Source organism: Melanostigma gelatinosum, assembly GCF_949748355.1.
Source record: "Melanostigma gelatinosum genome assembly, chromosome: 15".
NCBI classification, from domain to species: domain Eukaryota; kingdom Metazoa; phylum Chordata; class Actinopteri; order Perciformes; family Zoarcidae; genus Melanostigma; species Melanostigma gelatinosum.
Window position 1 is genome coordinate 18,614,317 of NC_136648.1, and position 19,169 is coordinate 18,633,485.

Below are 19,169 nucleotides of genomic sequence, written 5' to 3' on the forward strand. Positions count from 1 at the left end.
AAAACATTGACATGGACAAGGGACACTACAACATCAGCATTAATAAGGACATTGCCAAAGAGTCAGTGAGTGACTTCCTGTTGATGCTGTTGGCAAAGTTGTCCCCAAGGCTAGATAATACCCTTCCTGCACTGCTCATAGGTTCAATTGTCACAAGTACTCTCAAGTCACAGGCAACTTGTTTGCAAGTAGACCTAGCAGGAAAGATGGTAGAGTCCAAGAAGCTTATAAATAGCATGTACTCCTATGGTGTCTGCTGTTCATACACAGAGTATCGCAGGTTCAAGAAATCTGCATCTCAGGCAGCAGTAGCCGATCTGAAGTTATCTGGCATATGTAAGGCTGAAGAGGGTCTAGTTCAGGCAATTGTGGATAACTTTGATGCAGATATATCCTCGCAGAATGGGAAGCAGTCCACACATTCTCTGGCTGTTCTTCTCACACAGTACTCACAGAACCGAGAAGAGGGTGAGGAGCAGACAAATCCCAAGATCAACAGGATCCCTAAAGAGTCACCAGATGTTCCATATGATGTGGACATCCACAGATACCAGGGACCCAAACAGCCTTCAATGCCACCAGATGGAGCTAAAAAGACTGTCTGCTCCCTGAAGTTACTTGCTCAACAAGCAGTCGTGGTTAGCAGATCTTCAGAGGCCAACCTTAGTTTTCTACAGGATGTTCTACAGGATGTTGCCCCTTGCAACTCCAAGAAATGCAGCTGTAAAGAGCATGGTTTGCCATGCACAATGTTCTGTGCATGTTTCATGGTAGGATGCTCAAGATCCTAATACCAGACTGCAAGATGTGTCCTAACCAGGAAGTTACTGCTGTTGTTTTTGAGTGTTATTCTGTTTGGTATTGGTATTGTATTTTGTCCTTATTGTCTTGTTATGTCTTAAATTTCTAAAATCAAAATAAACATTGTAAAAAAAAAAGGAAGTCACTAAAGTTTCATTCAAGTTGTGTAATGTTGAAAATAACTCCTGCTACCAAAACGGTTTTGCTGGCATGGCCTGAAAGGGTTAATATTCATAGATTTGTAGTGCAAGACATTTTTACATCACCCTTTGTATGAATAAACACTAGAAAAAGCTAATTTGATTTGTTACTTCAATATATTGCATGAAATGTCATGAATCTTGGTTTTTGTGTGATTTTAGTGATTTGGCCATGAAAGGGTTAATATCTCAAAATGCTCAAGGGATATCACCGAGCACCCTCCTGGATTTTGAAGAGGTACCCCTAAGCTACAAGAAACAGAAAAAAAAAAAACTTTATCCGACAAAACAAGGTTCATCAAAAAATCAGGCTTTGGCTCCCGGACTAGTAGACCAATGAGATGAGGTCACAACCCTGAACTGACATTGTTCATTATACAATGTGAACAATGGCGAATGAATGATACTTCGTGCACGGACCGTTAGCCTGATTTTCTCGTCTTTTGACCTTCAAATCCAAATACATGCTCAGTGGCACTCGACTATGTTGTACTATTATTACTAGACTATCTAGTTTCTATAGGTATATCTATTTTCTGAACTACATTAAATATATTTTGTTTTTGCGCAAGTGGCCTGCTTCCCCCTGCTCCCCACCTAAATGCACAGAGCCTCTTCACTCCCACTCTGATGCAAGGGTCGAAGAAGTAGTCCCCGGAGGTTCAAAAGTGTGTTTCTTTTACAAATCATATACATGTATGGTATCTATTATTTTAAGTTATATACATTTGTTTTTACTCACAAGAGCGTAGTGGTTACAAACGCGTTTTGAGTTTAAATCAACATGACCACTAATGTAAAGTTTGATACTTTCCACTGCTGGAGTGGTACAGGTTTCTTTCTTTTGATGCTTAATGTAAATATAGGAAACTTACCTGACAGACCCTGCAAGCAATGAGTTAGATGAATGGCTTTTTTTAAACCACTATTATCATTCACAATTGTTTGTAGAGTGTATACGAGAAATTAGTAAGTTTAATATCTGTGAGACTGACGAACATCAAAGACAAATCGGTCTGTCTTCTCAATCGTCAAGGCTCAGCAAGTTGAATCATTCCATCTCTTACTAAATATTTTTAATAAATTCTACCATATCCGCGGTTCAGGGGACTTTACTCAGAGTTCAGCCTTTCAGGCAGCAAGGCCTTCTCTCGTGATGTGTAGCATCCATATAGCCTAATAACATATCTCAGCTACCTTATTTTAGAGATTCAGAACAATAATGTTCCGTGATAAACACAGTGGAACAGTGTAAGGGGCTTTTAACTCAATAAATATCTAGTGCTATTAAGTTCTGCATTGGTCTAAAGAATGCGGCCATTACTAACTTGTAGTTCATAACAGGAATCAGTTAAGCTCTGAAGCATTATCAAATGCTATAAATAGGCAGTCATTAACCAGAAGTGGATATAACAAAACGTGTGTACAAACAGTAAACCTCCTTATTCTGCTTGGTGAAAGTCACAATAACACAAACACACCTGCTTTCACTGTAGATTGCTGTTATTCATTTCACAGATACACTCGGATCATAAAACAAGAAGAGTAACTCATTGCCGGCATCTTTGCACCGTAGTACATAATTGACCAGCTCTATATTGGACAACACACCCATCCTCCTAGCACTGCTTCAGTAACTAATACGCCATTTTCCCTCTCCCTCCCTCTCAAACCCCACCCCTCCCATAGAGTGAAAACAATAACAGTACATCCACGCACTGGATCCCCTTTTAGTTCACAGACTCGTCTGGACACAGAAGACATGACCAAACGAGATGTTGGTGGGGGGGGGGGGGGGGGGGGGGGAGAGGATTGTGGGATTTAGGGTTCGGGCTCTGCTCAGTATACATGTCCAGTTTCATGTAGCGCTAGATGGCCAGCATTGAGGTTATTTGATAAGAAAAGGGCATCTGTACAGCAACGGTCCCCTTTTGGTCATGGCTGGGAATGTCATGGGAAAGAATAGGTTTGGAGGGAAGAGGAGGAGAACGACGAGTCGTGAAGTAAGAAAGAAAGCTCAGCTTTTTGCCATTTTGTCACAGGTCAGCGAGGAGGATCAGGGAGAGAAAGATGAAACACGATTGTGATGTTGAAATAGAAAACAAAACCGGCTCCTTTCAAAAAATACCTATATAAAATAAATGAATAAAAGTTGCGACAAAAAAACCCCACATTCATCCATAATTTGATACATAAAAGGGGAAAAATAAATGACGAGGAATTACATGATTCATTGTTGAGACGGGGACTAAGTCCGATGTGTTCGGCGAGAGGGGTTCAGTCAATCCTCTGAGCTTGATGAGGAGTCAGAGTCCTTCTGTGCTATGACGACATCGTCCAATAGCACCTCTTGATCCGAGCTGTCATAGTCACCTTGGGAAAGGCTGTCGCCGCCCTCCATTTTCACGTCAAAGTCCGGACTGGTGAGGAAGTGATGGGAGGTCTCCAGGTCCTCCTCATCCATCATGTAGGCTCCGTCTGACACCAGAGTCTCCTCTTCCACCCCGTCCAAGGTGGGGTCTTCGGGGGCGGGCTCTGGAGCGTGGTGATGATGGTGGTGGTGGTGGTGATGGTGGCGGCGCCGGTTTTTCTTCGGGATCTCCGAGTGCTCGGTCAGTAGTCGGTGGAAGAAGGTCGCCGGCAGGAAGCCCTGTGAAAAGAAAAAGGATTAGAAAGACTGGAAAACAACCAGAAGAGGGCGGGATGTGTTCTGACAGAGGCTTTCACAAATGGTGAAACAATGCTGCACAACAAACTCCGGTAACAACGTAGCATCTCCGAGTACGTACAGAGTTCCGAACAGTTTCGGCCCAGTCGGGAGCTACAGCGTTATCAGGATTCTCCTCCAGATATTCCCTCAGGTCTTGCAGCATCGGACAGAACGCAGCTCCGACCTACAGAGGAGAAACATTTGGATGTCTGTCTGTCGGCGAGCGATAACACGCAGCCAACAAATCAAGTCTATGATGCCAGTCGCTGCATGTCTCACCTTCTTTCCCATCCTCATGTTGATGACTTTGACCTTCTCACTGCCTGTCAGGGGTTTATCTGTCCTCCTCCTCCTCTTCCTCTTGCTCCTGTTCACCAGAAGCTGAGGAAACAAGACAAATTATGTAATACGGCGGAAACATAGTTAGTATATTTTGTTTCCTTACCAGCCGGAGACCAGGGCCTTATAATAAGCACGGCAAAATGAATTGACACTTGGTCCTTGTTCCACATCACGAATATATACCTCCAGCATGTCTCCCTCCACCTCATAATCTGGGTTCTCCTTTAACCAGGTGGGAGGGTCCCTGCGCCGAGGAGTACGCTCCAGTGGATCACTGAGTCCATCTGGGTCTGATAACTAAAAGAGAGACAGCCAGAAAAAAGTTAAACTAAATCCAAGGCAGTTTGGTTTTTGCATCCAACTCTTCCTGTACTAGAGTGGAGCACATGTAAATGGATGTACTTGTATATCGCTCTTCTCGTGTTCCGACTACTCAAAGTGCTTTAACACTACATGTCATCGTTCACACACACTGATGGCAGGGCCTACCATGCAAGCTGCCACCTGCCCATCAGGACTCAAACTAACCAGTCGCATCCATTCATACACCGCAGGCACAGCCTACGGGAGCAATGTGGGCTCAAGTGTCTTGCCCAAAGACACATCGTCACGGACTAGTGGTCAGACCGCCGATCCTCCGATGGAAGGATGACACCGCTCTACCACTGAGCCACAGTCGCCCCTGCCGGCTGTAGATCCGACACACGTACCTCTTGGTCCTTGCGCCTCTTGCGGCCGCTGCTCTCTCCCCCCGACCCATTGGGCATCAGGGACTGCTTAGAGAAGGTCAGCTTCAGCCCCTCCTCCTGACAGTGCCACAAACAGAGAGACCTCGAAATTAGCCATGACCTACACATCACAGTTGCACCCTGTAGTGTCCGTCTCTGACTTTAAACAGACTCAAATTATTTCTGGCAGACAGCTAAAATGATTTTATTTGCAAATATATTTGTATATTTTCAATGCGTACGCCATCCTCCACTGTCGACTCACCTTAAGGAGCTTGACAGTGAACTCCCCATCTTCTCCGTCTTCCCCGGGGACGCTGGGTTTACGGATCACCCTCGTGTAGGCCATCTCGTCTCCCGCCAGCTCTGAGCCCGGGTTGAGCTGAGCCTCGGTCACGTAGCGCCGCCCTGAGGGCCACTGACCAGTCAGCATCAGCGTACACAAATTGTCCAGGCGGTTGATTAACACGCGGTCCTGGGACAAAAAAAAGAAAGGAGCCCAATGTATCGGACATTCACGACAACAAAAATAAACATGTTGTTCATTCCTTCATGAGAAATGCTTTAATCTAATTTAGACACATTTTGTGACTTGTGTGCATTAAATACCTTGGGCCAATCCACTCTGAGAGGATCAGGAGGAATGCCATCCTGAGATGGAGTCATGGAGAGTAAACTATTTTCTTCATCCACGTCACACAGCTTCATGCCTGCTATGAAGAAAAAGGGAACATAATGAATTGTTGAGTTTATTCTTGAAGCATTCAACTGTTCTCTCTGTAACTACAAACGTACCTCTTTCCGCCTCTTCCTCACTCTCTCCGCTTTCGTCACTGCTGCCGGATCGCCCAGAGGACGACGAGCCAGAATCAGAATCGGAGTCAGAATCCGACCCTCCCCCTCCCTCTCCCTTCCTTCCTCCTGTTTTGCCGCTCCTCCCCCTGCTCCTCTTGAGGCTCCAGCCCTGCGCTCGTGCCTTGCCGTCGTGGTGACTCAAGGGCGTACTCTGCAGTTCAGCACTGATTTCACCTCCAAGCAACCGGGCGTCCTCTTTAAAGACCTCCACCTTCACAACAGGCACTTCCTCCACAGCCTTCGGCTGGCTGAGGGGTATGACGAGGGGCATGACGAGGGGCATGACGAGGGGCATGACGGGCGGTGCTTCAGGTGGGGGTGGCGGGGCCTGTTGGTTCTGGATGAACTCCTCCCGAGCCTGATTGAAAGTGAACTGCGGGTCCGAGTAGATGGAGAGCTCAGTGCGGCTGACACCGTGCAGCGCGGCGCCCAGCATCAGCTGACGATCATGTTCTGGAATATTCCACCATGTGGGCAGCTCGGAGCTGGTCGGCGCCAGATGCAGACGCTCCTCCAGGGACGGGTGGGGCAGCGCTCTCTCGCGGAGGCGACGCAGGAGGCTAATGCGGTACAGGGTTCGGGAAGCACGCTCCTCAGTGATGGGGGCGACAGTCTGGGAAAGCTCTGATGATTCTGAGCAGGATGAGACAAGAGATATTTACTTATACACACATATTAAGAGTGATAAATCCAGGTTTTTAGAAAGAGGACATGCGCAAGTACATGGTGTTGTGAGCCGTCACAGAAAGTAAGCGTCAAACACATTTAACTGTTGCTCAAGTGGCTAAGCCGAGCTTTTGGCAGCACGAGTTAGGTTAGGTAATTACCGTCACCGCGGCCTGGGCGCAGATGGCAAACTCTCCGACACATGGCAACGAAAGAGCGGAAGTATCGACTGAGGCTCTCGTCCGTTTTTTTATCCAGACGAGCAAAGGTCCGGAAGTGGTTCCAGTCAAAATCGGGATCTCCGGCCTCAGGAAGACCTTGCTCCTTCTTTATTATCTTTTCCACACCAAAAGTCGACACCACGCGGTAGAAGTCGCATTCCTCCCTACGTGTCCACCTGGGAGCAAGACAGAAAGGCAAGTAGGGGAATATTTACTGAATAGCTATGAAAGAGAAGAATAAAACATATTGGCACATCCCTAAAGATGATGTTTTAGGTCTTCATTGATACTGCATGTGCATGCTAAGCTATTAACATGACGTAAAACAATACAGGTTTAAAAATGAATGAGGTTTCATGAGGAAGGGATTACATTCATCACGTTTCTTACACCTCAAGGACACAAACAAAGCGTTTCGGTGAGTAACACTGAATGTAAACATAACTTTTGTTCCTATGGTTCATATTGTAACGTATAATCATCCTTTTCCATAGAAGACAAAATAATAAAGTTGACGACGGTGTACCTCTGCTGGCGCTCCTGCCGCGCAATCTCCTTCAGCTTGCTGGCCTGTTCGCACCGCCGGCGCCTGCGGTCGCCCTTCGCCTCGGCTTCGATCTTCAGCTGCTCCTGCCTGTAGCTGCGCTGGTAAGCTGTGATCAGTCGCCGCAACCGCGCTGTGAGCGTTGAGCTCGAGGGCCAGTCGCACGCACCGCTCTGGATGGAGAAGCTTTCCGTGAGCGCTGGCCCCACCTTGTCTTCCACAGAAATCTCATCGTCAGCGTTCATGGAATCAGGCTGGAAGACGAGGTCAAACAGAGAATCATTAAACTGCTTATCGCGAGGTTAGCAAAAAAAACGAGTGCAGACAGAACGGCTTCAATGTGACGGCTCAGGTTCCTACCTCATCGAAAAGATCTTTGGCGTGTCTTGATGCAGGCTTGAACTCCGGGTCCTCCGAGTACTTATCATAATCAGGACTACACAATACAAACAATTAGGCACCATTAAGCAGGGAAAGAGACACCATGGTACAATACATTTCATACAGTTAATTATAAGGCAATGTTACAATAACCAGTTAACTTGTAAGTCTGCCATCAATCTACAGGCTAATAAGTTGTAATTGGCCATTGGCCGAGATAACTCACTCATCTCCCAGCTCGGCATCACCAGTGTGCTGCTCGGCGTCAATGGCCTTGTCATCAGGCCGACCGGCTCTCTCCAGGAAGCAGAGGCAGGGATCAGCCCGCATGGTGGTGTACATCTCATAACCTGGTAATAGAGGAAGAGTCGAGGCAGTGTTTAATAAAAAGCACCACAACGGAGGCAGCTGCTTGACACGTTACAATAATGGTGAACATGACCACAACCGAAACCATCTCGCCCTGACTTCCTAAGCAACCACATCGCTATATGCAAGCAAAGTCTGCACACTGTCCCTTTAAGCGATAACAAATCCTTACACTAGGCTCATAAATGTTTTGAGCTTACACAGAGAGAAAACCTACCATGTTTAAATACGCCAGCCAGCAGTGAGCGGTCTGCTTCAGTATCCCACCACCTAGCAGGGACCTCCTGCTGCTCCATCTCCGGCATCCAGATATCGACGTCCCTGAGAAAAAAAGAAATGAAATAAGTGAACGATACTGTGTTCGAGTGCATCACAGTGAACTCCAGTAATAGAGCCTGTGTGTGTGTGTGTGTGTGTGTGTGTGTGTGTGTGTGTGTGTGTGTCTGCATTTGGCTGAATGTACAAAGGGCAGCGTTAGATACCTGCTGTCAGCCCCTTTCAGGACAGCGTCTGCATGTTCGCCGATCACCTCCTGTTTCAGGTAGTAGAGCATGCGCACCCTCAGCAACACCCTGCGGTAGGACAGGAGAGGTTTAGCGTTTGAACACTGATGACAATCTACACACACAGCTGATTGTGCTTCACCGACTTGTTGCACTGGTGCTTGAGGTGTTTGCGGTAGCTTTCGTCCAGTAGCAGGGTTTCAGGGTTGTACTTGCGGATCCACTCCACCTTCTGGACGTCAAACGTGCTCTGGGCCTTTACTCTCTTGCCCTTCCTGCCTCTTGGGACAGGGATCGACAGGCCTAGGCAGAGATAAACGTTATACAGTTAATTTCAAAGGTTATGGATGGAAGTAAAACATTGTGCGCGTGATTCTGTGCGCCGCGCCTACCAGAGTGGTTGAGTAGTGTTTGGGGTTCGCGGCCGTTCTCTGGCGGTGTGATGAGCTCCCAGATGAAACTCTTGATGTTCTCATCTCCGCGATAGTGGAGCAGACAAAAGACCAGGATGACTCGGCAGATTGTCTCCACGTCGCGCTCACTCAGACGACGCTTACATCTGGCATGGGACAAGATGTCCTTCCAGCGACCCCAACTGGAGAACAAGAAGAGAACCGGTCGTAGAGTGAGAACAAGGGACAAACGTTCGGAGTCTAGATTGAGAAATCGAGCGGCAAAGCCTACGCACCCATAGACAAGCAGGTGTTTCTCCACCCGGAAACAGTCAGTGCGGCCGTAGCCCCCTCCGCTGTGGCGGTCGGAGCGCCGCGAGGAACGCGACTGTCTGGAATTGGCCGGTGGATAGTCATCGTCGCTCTCCGGGTCAGACAGGTCTCCACCTTCACCTCGTAAAGTGGAGTACTGGCGGGTCTGCTTGCGGACTCTGGGAGTGTCAATCACAAGAGTGTTCTGTGGAGAACAAAGACAGTTTTAGTCAATTACATATTAATCTGAGCTATATCTATCTATCTATATCTATAGATAGATAGATAGATAGATAGATATATAGATAGATATATAGATATATTAAAAAAATAAGAACCTGCCCTTACCTTTCTGGTCATGGAGTCCATGTCTAAGTCGGCTCTCTTGGCCCACTTCTGCCAGAATTCCGGGTCATCGAGGGCAATGTCATTGCGGTTCTCAGAGGCCACGAAGCTGGCCTTGGAGAAGGTGGAGCCCTTGCCCTCGCTCTCTATGGTGATGGTGGTGGCTCTCCGCTGAAGGATCTGGTCGATGTCCTCCTCGCAGAAGCGATTGCCTTCATCATTTTCGTCCATGATGGCAGCGTAGGCTCCCTTCCTCAGCAGGTCCTCGATCTCCTTCTTGGAGAACTGCTGGACTTGCTTGAGGTGACACAGATGTCATTTACACAAGCAGCCCAAACTGGATTACGCAAACTAATATCTCTAAATAAAGATGCAAATACTATATTAAAAAGATGCGATACTACACTCTTACCCCGTTGACGTTGGTTTCTTTGTTGCCACTCATACTCTGGAGGACGGCCCGGTCCAAGCCAAGCTTCAGGCTTGCTTTGTCCAGCATCTCCCTCTCATAAGAGTTCCTGGTGATCAGGCGGTAGACCTTGACCGCCTTCGATTGACCAATACGATGACACCGAGCCTGGGCCTGATAAAAGAAGGATCAAAAATGCATCACAGGCAGCTGCTGACATTTTAAAAACACACGCAAGAGAGTATACCAAGAAATGAATATAAAGATGTTTGTTGTTGCAGTCTCATTGAACCATCTTTAGACCAGAAAGAAGAACCGTATGATCTTGTACCTGCAGGTCATTTTGAGGGTTCCAGTCAGAGTCAAATATAACACAGGTGTCGGCAGCAGTGAGGTTAATGCCCAGGCCGCCAGCACGGGTACACAGCAGGAAGACGAAGCGGTCCGAGTCCGGCTTGCTGAAGCGATCGATGGCAGCTTGTCGTAAGTTCCCACGCACTCTGCCATCAATTCGCTCATAAAGGTATCTGTTAAAAAAAACAAGTGAACATATTTAACATGAACACATCACACAACTCCTCATAATACTTGAACAGTTATGGCAATATTTAATCATTAAAAAAAAAAAATCAGCCGCAATTAAATACACCTTTTCACCTCTTGTTGATGAGGTAGTCCTCCAGGATGTCTAAGCAGCGCACCATCTGGGAGAAGATGAGCACTTTGTGGCCACCGGCCTTGAGGCGAGGCAGCAGCTTGTCCAGTAGCACCAGCTTGCCGGCCGACCGAATCAGGGCCTGCAAATGGAAGTCGAGCGCCATGGGGTCGTACACCCCCCGCAGCTCAGCCACGATCTTCTCCTCCGCGCCTGGACAACAGAGGGACGACGGTATCGTGAGCGCTTTTCACAAGCAAATGCAGCTCAGATCGCTTGTTGGCAGAACATTCAACATCAACTTTTTTTAGTTGATGTTGATACTACTTGGAATTGCCCTCCAAAAGAAAAAAAAACTATTTGAAGTAGATCATTTCTAGGCTGAGTCTAACAAACATGCATGCAGACTAATGAGTTAACATTCTGATGCGCTACCATTGATGAGGTAGGGGTGGTTGCAGCACTTTCGTAGCTCCATCATTGTGTTGAGCAGGTTGGGGACATTGCTGTTGCTGGTTGCCCCTAAACTGAGGAAAGTGAAGTTCCTCTCCAGGATGGCTCGGTAGTACTTCTTCTGGACGGCCGTCAGCTCAACCTGAGAGCAAACGCAGTCAAATTGTTACCTTATTTGTGTTGTTCAGCTCTCCTAACACAACAGTTTACATTCCATGTGCACTATTTACACTAACCTCAATGATAGTCTCCTGTTTGGGTGCCAAGTTCTTCTCAACATCCTCTTTGAGCCGTCGTAGCATCATGGGCTTCAAGATGGCCTGCAGCTTCTGAACCTGTGGACCCATGAGAAATAAATGATAACGAGAAGATTTGCTCAGTGACTGCTACAAAATACCAAGACAAAGAACATTGTGTGTGAATACGAAGGCGAGTGTGTATTTCACACCTGTTCCTCTGTTTTGAGGTCTCCAAAGTCTCTGAGGAATTCAGCCTCAGAAGCAAACTGAGCAGGCTCCAGGAAATGAAGCAGGCTGAAGAGTTCCTCCACAGTGTTCTGGAGAGGAGTGCCGGTCAACAACACCTTATGTTCCTGGAAGAAAACACAAGAGCAGAACACAAACATAAGATAGAGAAGGACCGTGGGAGGACAGGCAGGGAGGGAAGAAGGTTTAGGTGGACCAAACATTCAGGCAGAGAGGGAAGAAAAAAAAAAAAGAAAAGAAAAAACAATGTATAAAAGCAGGCGACAATACAGAAGGAAGAACCAGGAAATAAGAAATAAGTTGTAGCCATTCAAACGACCAGCATCCCATTACTCTCTGCACATTTGAATGTTAGCTTTGTTCCAAAATCCAGATTCGGCTGAGGACCACTCACCACATCCAGCATCTTCAAGCTGTCCAACAGCTTGCAGTTGCGATTCTTGAGGCGGTGGGCCTCATCAATGATCACACAGCGCCAGGAGATCTCCCTCAGCTCTGGGCAGTCGGATAACACCATCTCAAATGTCGTGATGAGGGCGTCAAACTTGTACGCACCCGGGATCAAGTGCTCCTGTAGACAGAATTGAGCATTTTCATTAGACACGTGTACCATCAGTAAAGTTAATCAACAACAATCGTAACCAGTAGCTCCACCTTGTCGTCCTTGAAGTACATCTCGTACTGTTGGATCATCTGTCGGCTGGCCAGGCTGCCGTGGTAGACGATGGCGTTCATGTTGGTCCATGTGCAGAACTCCCTCTCCCAGTTGGTGATGGTGGAGAGGGGAGCAATGACCAGGAAAGGGCCTTGGATGCCAGCAGCGTACTCCTCAGACAGCAGCGCGATAGACTGGATGGTCTTACCCAGACCCATCTCATCTGCCAGGATACAGTTCTGTCTGAGAGACAAGAAACAGCGAGGAATAAGTGAATCCTTGGGAGAAGCGATCAACAAGCATCATTCCAACTGGACTACCGTTGGCCAGAATATAGAGGACACAATGCCTTCTTCATGTTATGCTGTACTACAATCCTAAAGTTGCTCCTGCACCTATTCAAATAACAGCACCAATCCAGTTCGATGTGGCTTCAAAATACACTTTGCTAAAGGGGAAACATGGACCGTGTGTGATTAATACCTGTTGTACCAGTTGAAGAGCAGCCAGTTGACTCCTTCAAGCTGATACTCTCGCAGTATGTTGCCATTCTTGTACTCTGTGGTCTCCTCCAACTTCTTCCATGCACTGGCAGGCGGCCGTGGCTGAGGACGGAGAAGGGAAAAATGCGTGAGCAGAAGAGAACAAGGAATTAAAAATGGCACCTTGCCGTCTTCCACTCGACTGCTCACCGTTCTCTTCAGGCGAGGTTGTCTGTTTTGGATTTTGCTAAATTCCTCGACCTTGCCCTCGTCCACGTCCTCCTTCAGTTCCCAAGTGGCGTCCTCATAAGGCAGAGAGGACCACTTTACCAAGTAGTAGATAACGGGCTAGAGGGAAGAGGGAAAGCTACTTTTTAACTATTGCAAACATGCTAATTCATAACAGAAAGAAAAAAAAGCACAAGCTTCACAGCCAAGAGAGGAACAGCTGAGCAAGTCATTCTCTCACCTCGCCGTTGTCCTTGTCCACACTGTGGGACACGTCCAGGATCCTGTCCGCCTCTACATAGTCTGGGTTAAAAGCTTCCTCATCCTAAAACAGAACCACAGGGTCAGACACCGTAGAAATAGTTATAAATCAAAGCAGCTCAACTGCATCCTAAAACAAGAGGTTTCGGGATCTGCTCCGCCCTCACCTCCTGGAAGAGATGCCTCATCTGTGCGTGCTTGGTCTTGAACCTCTTGATCTTTTGATGGATCCTCTTGTCTTTCTCCAGCTGATTCAAAGTGGCCCACTCGCAGTGCAAGTATGAACTGAGATCAAAAGAGTCGGGTTTCACTCATTTAAATGTCTCTTCAAGAAGCAGAAAGGTCAAAGGTCAAAGATGTTGAGTGAGGTCTCGAAACTTACTAGTTCTTGTATTTCACAAAGAATTCCTCAACAGTGGTGTACTGGTTTTGGGACACCTTAAAGACAAATACAGGTTTTGGGATTTTAATTATTCTGAAAATTTAATTAAAGCATTGTACTGGAATAAATACATGGAATAAACATACTTCCTTCTTGGTCAACCTTATAGACAGAATTTTGTCTACAATGGCAGCATCTTCCTCACTTGGGTTTTCCTGTAAAAAAAATTAAAAAAAAGTAATAAACTAACGACTAAACCCACTCAATTTAAATCAGTGTCTATCTCTTTATGACAATCCCTTTAGTCTCACCAGAGAATAAATACTTTTGTTTCAGTACATTTAAACTCACCACAAAGAACTGCATGCTGGGCTGTCCGTCAACATCCAGCTCCAGTTCCTGTTTAAGCTGCACTGCCGACCCGCCGCTGATGGAGGCCACAGCCGCCGCAGTTGTAGTAACGTCTACATCTTCCTGCTCATCCTCATCATCCGTTATCTTAATGTCCAGGTCCTCCGTGTACTTCTTCCTTTTCACCACGCGATTGGAGCGCCTCTTCTGGCCAGAAGACAAAGGTATGAAATTCAGTGCGTTTTCAAAAAAAAAAAAAAAAAAGGTCAAGCAGATGAAGATCCACCAAAACAAACATCAACTCAGACTAAAAAACAGAAGCATGCTTTGTAAATTGCATTGATAGTACGAGTCAGCTGAAACATTGAGTCAAAACCCTCCTTTACAGGATGCACAATGTAGACAGTTACAGTTAACGTTGGCCGTCTGCAGACCATTTGTCTAATCTAATTCCTATTTATGTGACCATGAGCGAGTTTGTACCGTAATCAGATCATCATCCAGAGCAGCAGGTGAGGCAGGGCTCAACTCCCCGTCAGAGTGGTCTGAGGACGCGTTGCGCTTTCTTTTCTTTGCTCCCACTAGAGTAATAGTGCTGCGGGAAGGTGGCGGGAGAGAGAGGACAAACAAAGACGGCGTGAAGTAGTGTAGCGTTGGGAAAATTGTTTTCTACAAAGCACTTCCAAACACAGAGAAACACGTTATAATTAAATGATTCCCCCTCTCACACATACAGTATCACTCACTTTGTCTTAGTCTTGCTTTTGCTCTTGTTCCCGGCCCCGGCTACCACTGTGCCTACAGACACTCCAGTCGTTCCTCCTGGCGTCTTCGCTTTGCTCTTTTTGTCAGCCCCGCCTGTGGTTTTGGGAGTCGTTCCTCCAGCTACAGGACTTTTCTTCTTGCTTCCTCCTCCGCTGGACTTTTTCTTAGCCGTGGACACAACAGTCACAGTGCCCCCCAACTCTGGGGAGGTCTGTGTGGCTGGAAGCTCATCCTGGTTCAGGACTCTGGGCAGGTTCTTCTCGCCGCGCGCTTTGGCCCGAGCTATAGCTTCAGCCACAATACGGTTCGCTTTCTCCTGCTTGCAGAGGATCTCCACCCGCCGCACAGCGGCAGGCTCGCCAGGGGCCTTGGTGATGCGGATGGCCTGGGACGGAGTTGTGGTTGTAGTGGAGGGGCCAGCGGCCGACGTGCTGATGACCTTCACCACAGAGACCGTGCCGCCAGCAGAGGTTGTCTGTGTGAAGGAGAATGCGTGAGAGTGCAGGAAACCTTCTGCCACACGGAAACTCTTAAGCCCCTCCCCCTTTATATAATTATATGCATGTATATAAAAATAGGAAATGTCTATGCACATCTGGAGATCTACCTGTGGCTGCAGAAGCATTTTGAGTGGCACCGCAACCCTCTGTCCTCCTTGGCCCTGCGTGATCTGCAACACCTGTGGGCTGCCAGTAGTGCCGGTTCCTGAGACCAGCTGGTACTGTAAGAGTGAAAGAACAGATGTGTGACGCCACAGCCCCCTCTAAAAACAACCGAAGAAAAGCCAATGTTAGCTGTAACACAGTGAAGCAGTGAGGGTGTTTTTCGGCTGGACCGTTAAGCTGTGAAAGACGCCTTTGACACAGCTCGGCTAACCGTTCCTTCCGCTTCTAACCTTTTGTGCTAAGCTAGGCTAAACATATCCTGAACATATGTCTGATCCGAATGCATAGAGATGAAACCGCTCCCGATCTTTTATGGTCACGTTTACGGTGGTGGAAAATATAGCCGTGAGAGTATAAAACAGCAGTGAACTAAACAGCGGCACACTCAAGATGTAAATCTCTACCTTAAATGATGTGATAATTTAGAAACGTCATTATGACTACAGGTTATGTGGAAATAAAATGTGGTACATTATTTGGAGGGTATGTACATTTTGAGAGCAAACAATCAATTTGACGTACTGCTCGATACAAAGAGCCACATTGCTGGTTTTTAACCTGAAACCATTCAGTCTTATGTCACAAAGAACTCTGCTATAATTCCTTCTTTTCTTTATCTCCACTGCATCAGATATTCACTGGCTACAGTGTACCGACACATTCAAAACAACGAATGTCCTTACATGGCAAATAACAGGAGCAAGCTTTACCATTAAACTGCTAATGGATACTAGTCAGCGGAGCCACTGTGGGAATATTCATCATTTGGACTGATCCGTCCCAGCCACACAAAGGTAGCCATTGTTCCTTTGTGGTGTAATGTAACAGCACATGCAATATTAAGTGTGGCCGTCTAAAACAAGCAGAAACAACTCTAGTGTAACACAAACTAAAACATCGGTGACGCAGAGCCACATTTGTTGTTGGTGGCATTTTGCCGGGCAGCAGCATGTCACCGGGGGTCAGATTACAGAAATACACCATTTGAAAGAATTGACGACTGGGGAATGGTTGTAAATGTGACTGTAAGTAGACAAATGTCAATATTGAGTGTATTGGGAATTACAATTGCTTCTATTATTAGTAGTAAAATTCAAGACTTCCCACACACCCTTCCAAAGGCATCAATATAAAACTAGCAGCTTGCATGGAGACAGCCCTCCACACTATCACAAGAGAGAACATCAGATCTCTGAGTGATTTGCCACAAACAAGAAAAGAAGAAAAACAAAATGCATGTACTGGAGGGAAACCACTAATCTGATTAAACAAACGGGTATCTCCAAACTCTAACACTTTTTTCTCACCTTAATTCCTCCTTGTTGGTTGGGCTGCTGCTGCACCTGCAGCTGTATTGTGAGGACTTTGGGCTGCCCCCCAGCCTGGCCTGCCCGAGCCTGGGTCAGGGCGGCCAGCTGGCTTCCCTGGATAATCAGTTTGCCTCCCGGGAGCTGCCCCAGCACCAGTCTAGTTGGGAGCTGCTGCTGGCCCCCTTGGGTTGTCTGAACCTGATGGATTTGTGTCAACTGTTGCTGGCCTTGACCCGCTGACGCAGCAGTGCCAGCCTGGGAAGGCTGCTGGAGAACCAGTGTGATCCGCTTTGGTTCGCCACCCTACCATCAGACACGCAGAATGAGACTCATTATGACACTCTGGGGGAAAAAAAGACCGACCTAGAAATACAGCTTGGACCATTGCTGGATTCAAGCGTCACGTTGTGGTCTACCTGCTGTAGCAGAAGAAGTAGTGCTTACCTGCGTTTGGACCTGCATGGCTGGCTGGAGCTGCACCTGGCCTTGGGTCTGGACTTGGCCTTGGGCAGGAATCTGCAGCTGAATGGTCTGGCCTTGTGTCTGCTGGGGCATAGAGGTCAGCAGCATCTGTTTCACGGGCCCGTTGGGAGACTGCAGCAGCCTCTGCACCCCAGCAGCACCCACCTTGATTTGAGCTTGTCCCGGGCCGGCCTGATTCAAGACCGTCCCCCCCTGCAGTATGGACATGCCGGCCTTAAGAGGAGTGCCGGACAACACACGGATGACCTTCCCACCTGTCTGGCCTGTGGCTCCTGACATAGTCTGCAGCACCTGGGCTTGACCCTGGGGACCTTTGAGTATGACAATTTTGCCACCGGCCTGTTGTGTGATGGTTGCTAACTGCTGTGCAGTGAGCTGATGAGTTATCTGTGTGAGCTGCTGCGTGGTGGCAGTGGTAGTGATTGGAGAGTTGGAAATTGTCATAGGTGTGCTCAGCAGCACAGTGCTAGTGGTGGGTATGGTGGTCTGGACCTGGATCTGAGGTAAAGTATCAACTGGTGCAGGTGCAGGGACTGGGGCAACGGCGGGAGCCGCAGCTATGGAAACAGTCTGAGCAGTCGCCACTGGCATCGGCTGCAGTGCGGGGAGTTGAACGGGGGCAAGCTCCGGGATGGCGGGAGCTGCTACAGAAACACCGAGCGTGAGCTCAGTCTCGGTCGGTGGGTCCACTTGGCCCAACGCCATCTTAAGGGCCTCCTCCACGGGGTCCGAGGAGCCATGAGAGAAGGAGTCGTCCGGTAGGGCATCCAGGTTAAACAGGGGTGTGTCCTCAAAGAGGTCCATGATGGGGTCTGCCATCTTGCCCACTCCACACAGGGAGACGGGCACAGAGTTAAAAAGACTCCGAGATGGAAGCTAAATTGTTGCGGGCCAGTTCTTCTCAACTTTCAAAGTAAACAGCTGGTAAAAGAGGAGAGACGTGTCAATAAAGCACAACAAAACACAAACAAATGCTACACTGATGATTATGTAGCTCAAATCTGTACACAACAACTGAAATGTGGCGAGTCTCATCAGTGGTTAGGACACGCGTGTTTGATTGTACAAAGATAACACAGTAACAAATGTGGCCCTACATGGCAAAAGGCAGTCCTGAAAGTTTTGGTCCTGGTCTCCTTTTTAAACTCAAATTTAGTTAATTTGATGTCCATCAACATCACACATTAAAGTGTGGTTCCTAATGCACAGAATGAATGCATCGTTTACTAAATCACAGACAACTTTGAACACTCACACTTACATTTATTTATTATAAGCGCGGTGACTGAAATGATTAGGTTTACTCTACAGTGAGTAGAGTAAACCGTATCACTATAATAATACTAATACTAATGTAAGTGCCTCACACCACTAAATCATAACAATTATGAAATAAAACATGTTTTTTAAATGACATATAACGCCCAGTAAACTAAAGACTGCCAACAGATTGTAAAAAAATAATAATAATAATGTTTTTGAAAACAACACACAACTCATTGCCACCATGTCCATAAAACGTCATATTTGAGCTTTAAAAACAAGCACAGCTAGCTTCAGTAGTTAAATACAAAGCTACGCTACTTTCGGAACATTCAGCGAATATAAATAGTTGGGGGTGAAGTCAGACGAGGAGGGTACTGATGTGGGAGAGGTGGGATGCTTTCCTGTCTGGTCGTATTGCAGTCTTTCTCACTAAACCGTCGGCTAGCATTAGCATGTACCGCGACTAAGATGTGCCTCTTACAAAAGGGTGCGTGCCACCGAAAGCATATTGAGGCCGATAAACGTGATGTGTTGTACGTCTGGAACCATTTCCTCCCGTCTCTGTCATTTACTACCAACCAGTCAGTCCACCGGACTCCTTCAACCTCATCAACAAACCGGACCAAACCAAAGCAACGTGCTACAATAACCATTGCTCGTCAACGTTCAGACACGGGTTAGGCCGCAATATTGTTTCGGTTGGTCCGAGTCTATTTTTCGGCAAAAATACATGAAAATAACCATCATATCCACTGCCCCAACTCTCACAGTAATGATTTCGGGATGCTAAATTTACCTTTGCATCGACACACATGGCTTTCTCCGTCTCACAACACTGTACGATTACAGGAAACGGCCAGGGAAGAGCAGGAACTAACATTCTTGCCAGAGAGAGCGTAGAATGCGTGCCCCTCGTAGCCTATCAAACGGTGATTGGTCCGTTTCCTCCC

General features: G+C 47.2%; 1 protein-coding gene across 3 annotated transcripts; it reads right to left on the reverse strand.

The window, feature by feature from the left end:
• Positions 1–2,509: 2,509 nt before the first annotated feature.
• chd8 (chromodomain helicase DNA binding protein 8) lies at positions 2,510–19,094 on the reverse strand. Of its 3 annotated transcripts, none has more exons than XM_079285581.1 (39): positions 19,016–19,094; positions 16,915–17,874; positions 16,468–16,773; positions 15,103–15,216; positions 14,477–14,970; positions 14,214–14,325; positions 13,731–13,934; positions 13,526–13,594; positions 13,380–13,435; positions 13,165–13,282; positions 12,978–13,061; positions 12,719–12,856; positions 12,510–12,631; positions 12,026–12,269; positions 11,766–11,942; positions 11,335–11,478; positions 11,123–11,221; positions 10,869–11,028; positions 10,436–10,646; positions 10,110–10,305; positions 9,782–9,952; positions 9,373–9,666; positions 9,009–9,229; positions 8,713–8,915; positions 8,467–8,623; positions 8,300–8,389; positions 8,035–8,138; positions 7,675–7,798; positions 7,428–7,503; positions 7,050–7,321; positions 6,464–6,699; positions 5,577–6,269; positions 5,391–5,491; positions 5,047–5,256; positions 4,764–4,859; positions 4,237–4,350; positions 3,991–4,092; positions 3,791–3,895; positions 2,510–3,651 (listed from the first exon to the last, which is right to left on the reverse strand). In XM_079285581.1, the coding sequence occupies exons 2-39, from the start codon at positions 17,770–17,772 to the stop codon at positions 3,283–3,285; spliced, it is 7,644 nt and encodes a 2,547-aa protein (XP_079141707.1). In that variant the 5' UTR covers positions 17,773–17,874; positions 19,016–19,094; the 3' UTR covers positions 2,510–3,282. The 3 variants fall into 3 exon arrangements, with proteins under 3 accessions (XP_079141707.1, XP_079141706.1, XP_079141708.1); XM_079285580.1 differs by having other exon boundaries at positions 5,391–5,494; XM_079285582.1 differs by lacking the exon at positions 4,237–4,350 and having other exon boundaries at positions 5,391–5,494.
• Between the last annotated feature and the right edge of the window lie 75 nt (positions 19,095–19,169).

Bases quoted from the DNA above. Each gene is read 5' to 3' on its own strand.
- chd8 (XM_079285580.1), bottom strand. From the start codon at position 17,772: ATGGCAGACCCCATCATGGACCTCTTTGAGGACACACCCCTGTTTAAC. The intron at 13,062-13,164 runs GTGAGGGCGGAG...GTTCTGTTTTAG, and splicing joins TGAGGCATCTCTTCCAGGAG to GATGAGGAAGCTTTTAACCC. The intron at 12,632-12,718 runs GTGAGCAGTCGA...CTCCGTCCTCAG, and splicing joins AACCTCGCCTGAAGAGAACG to CCACGGCCGCCTGCCAGTGC.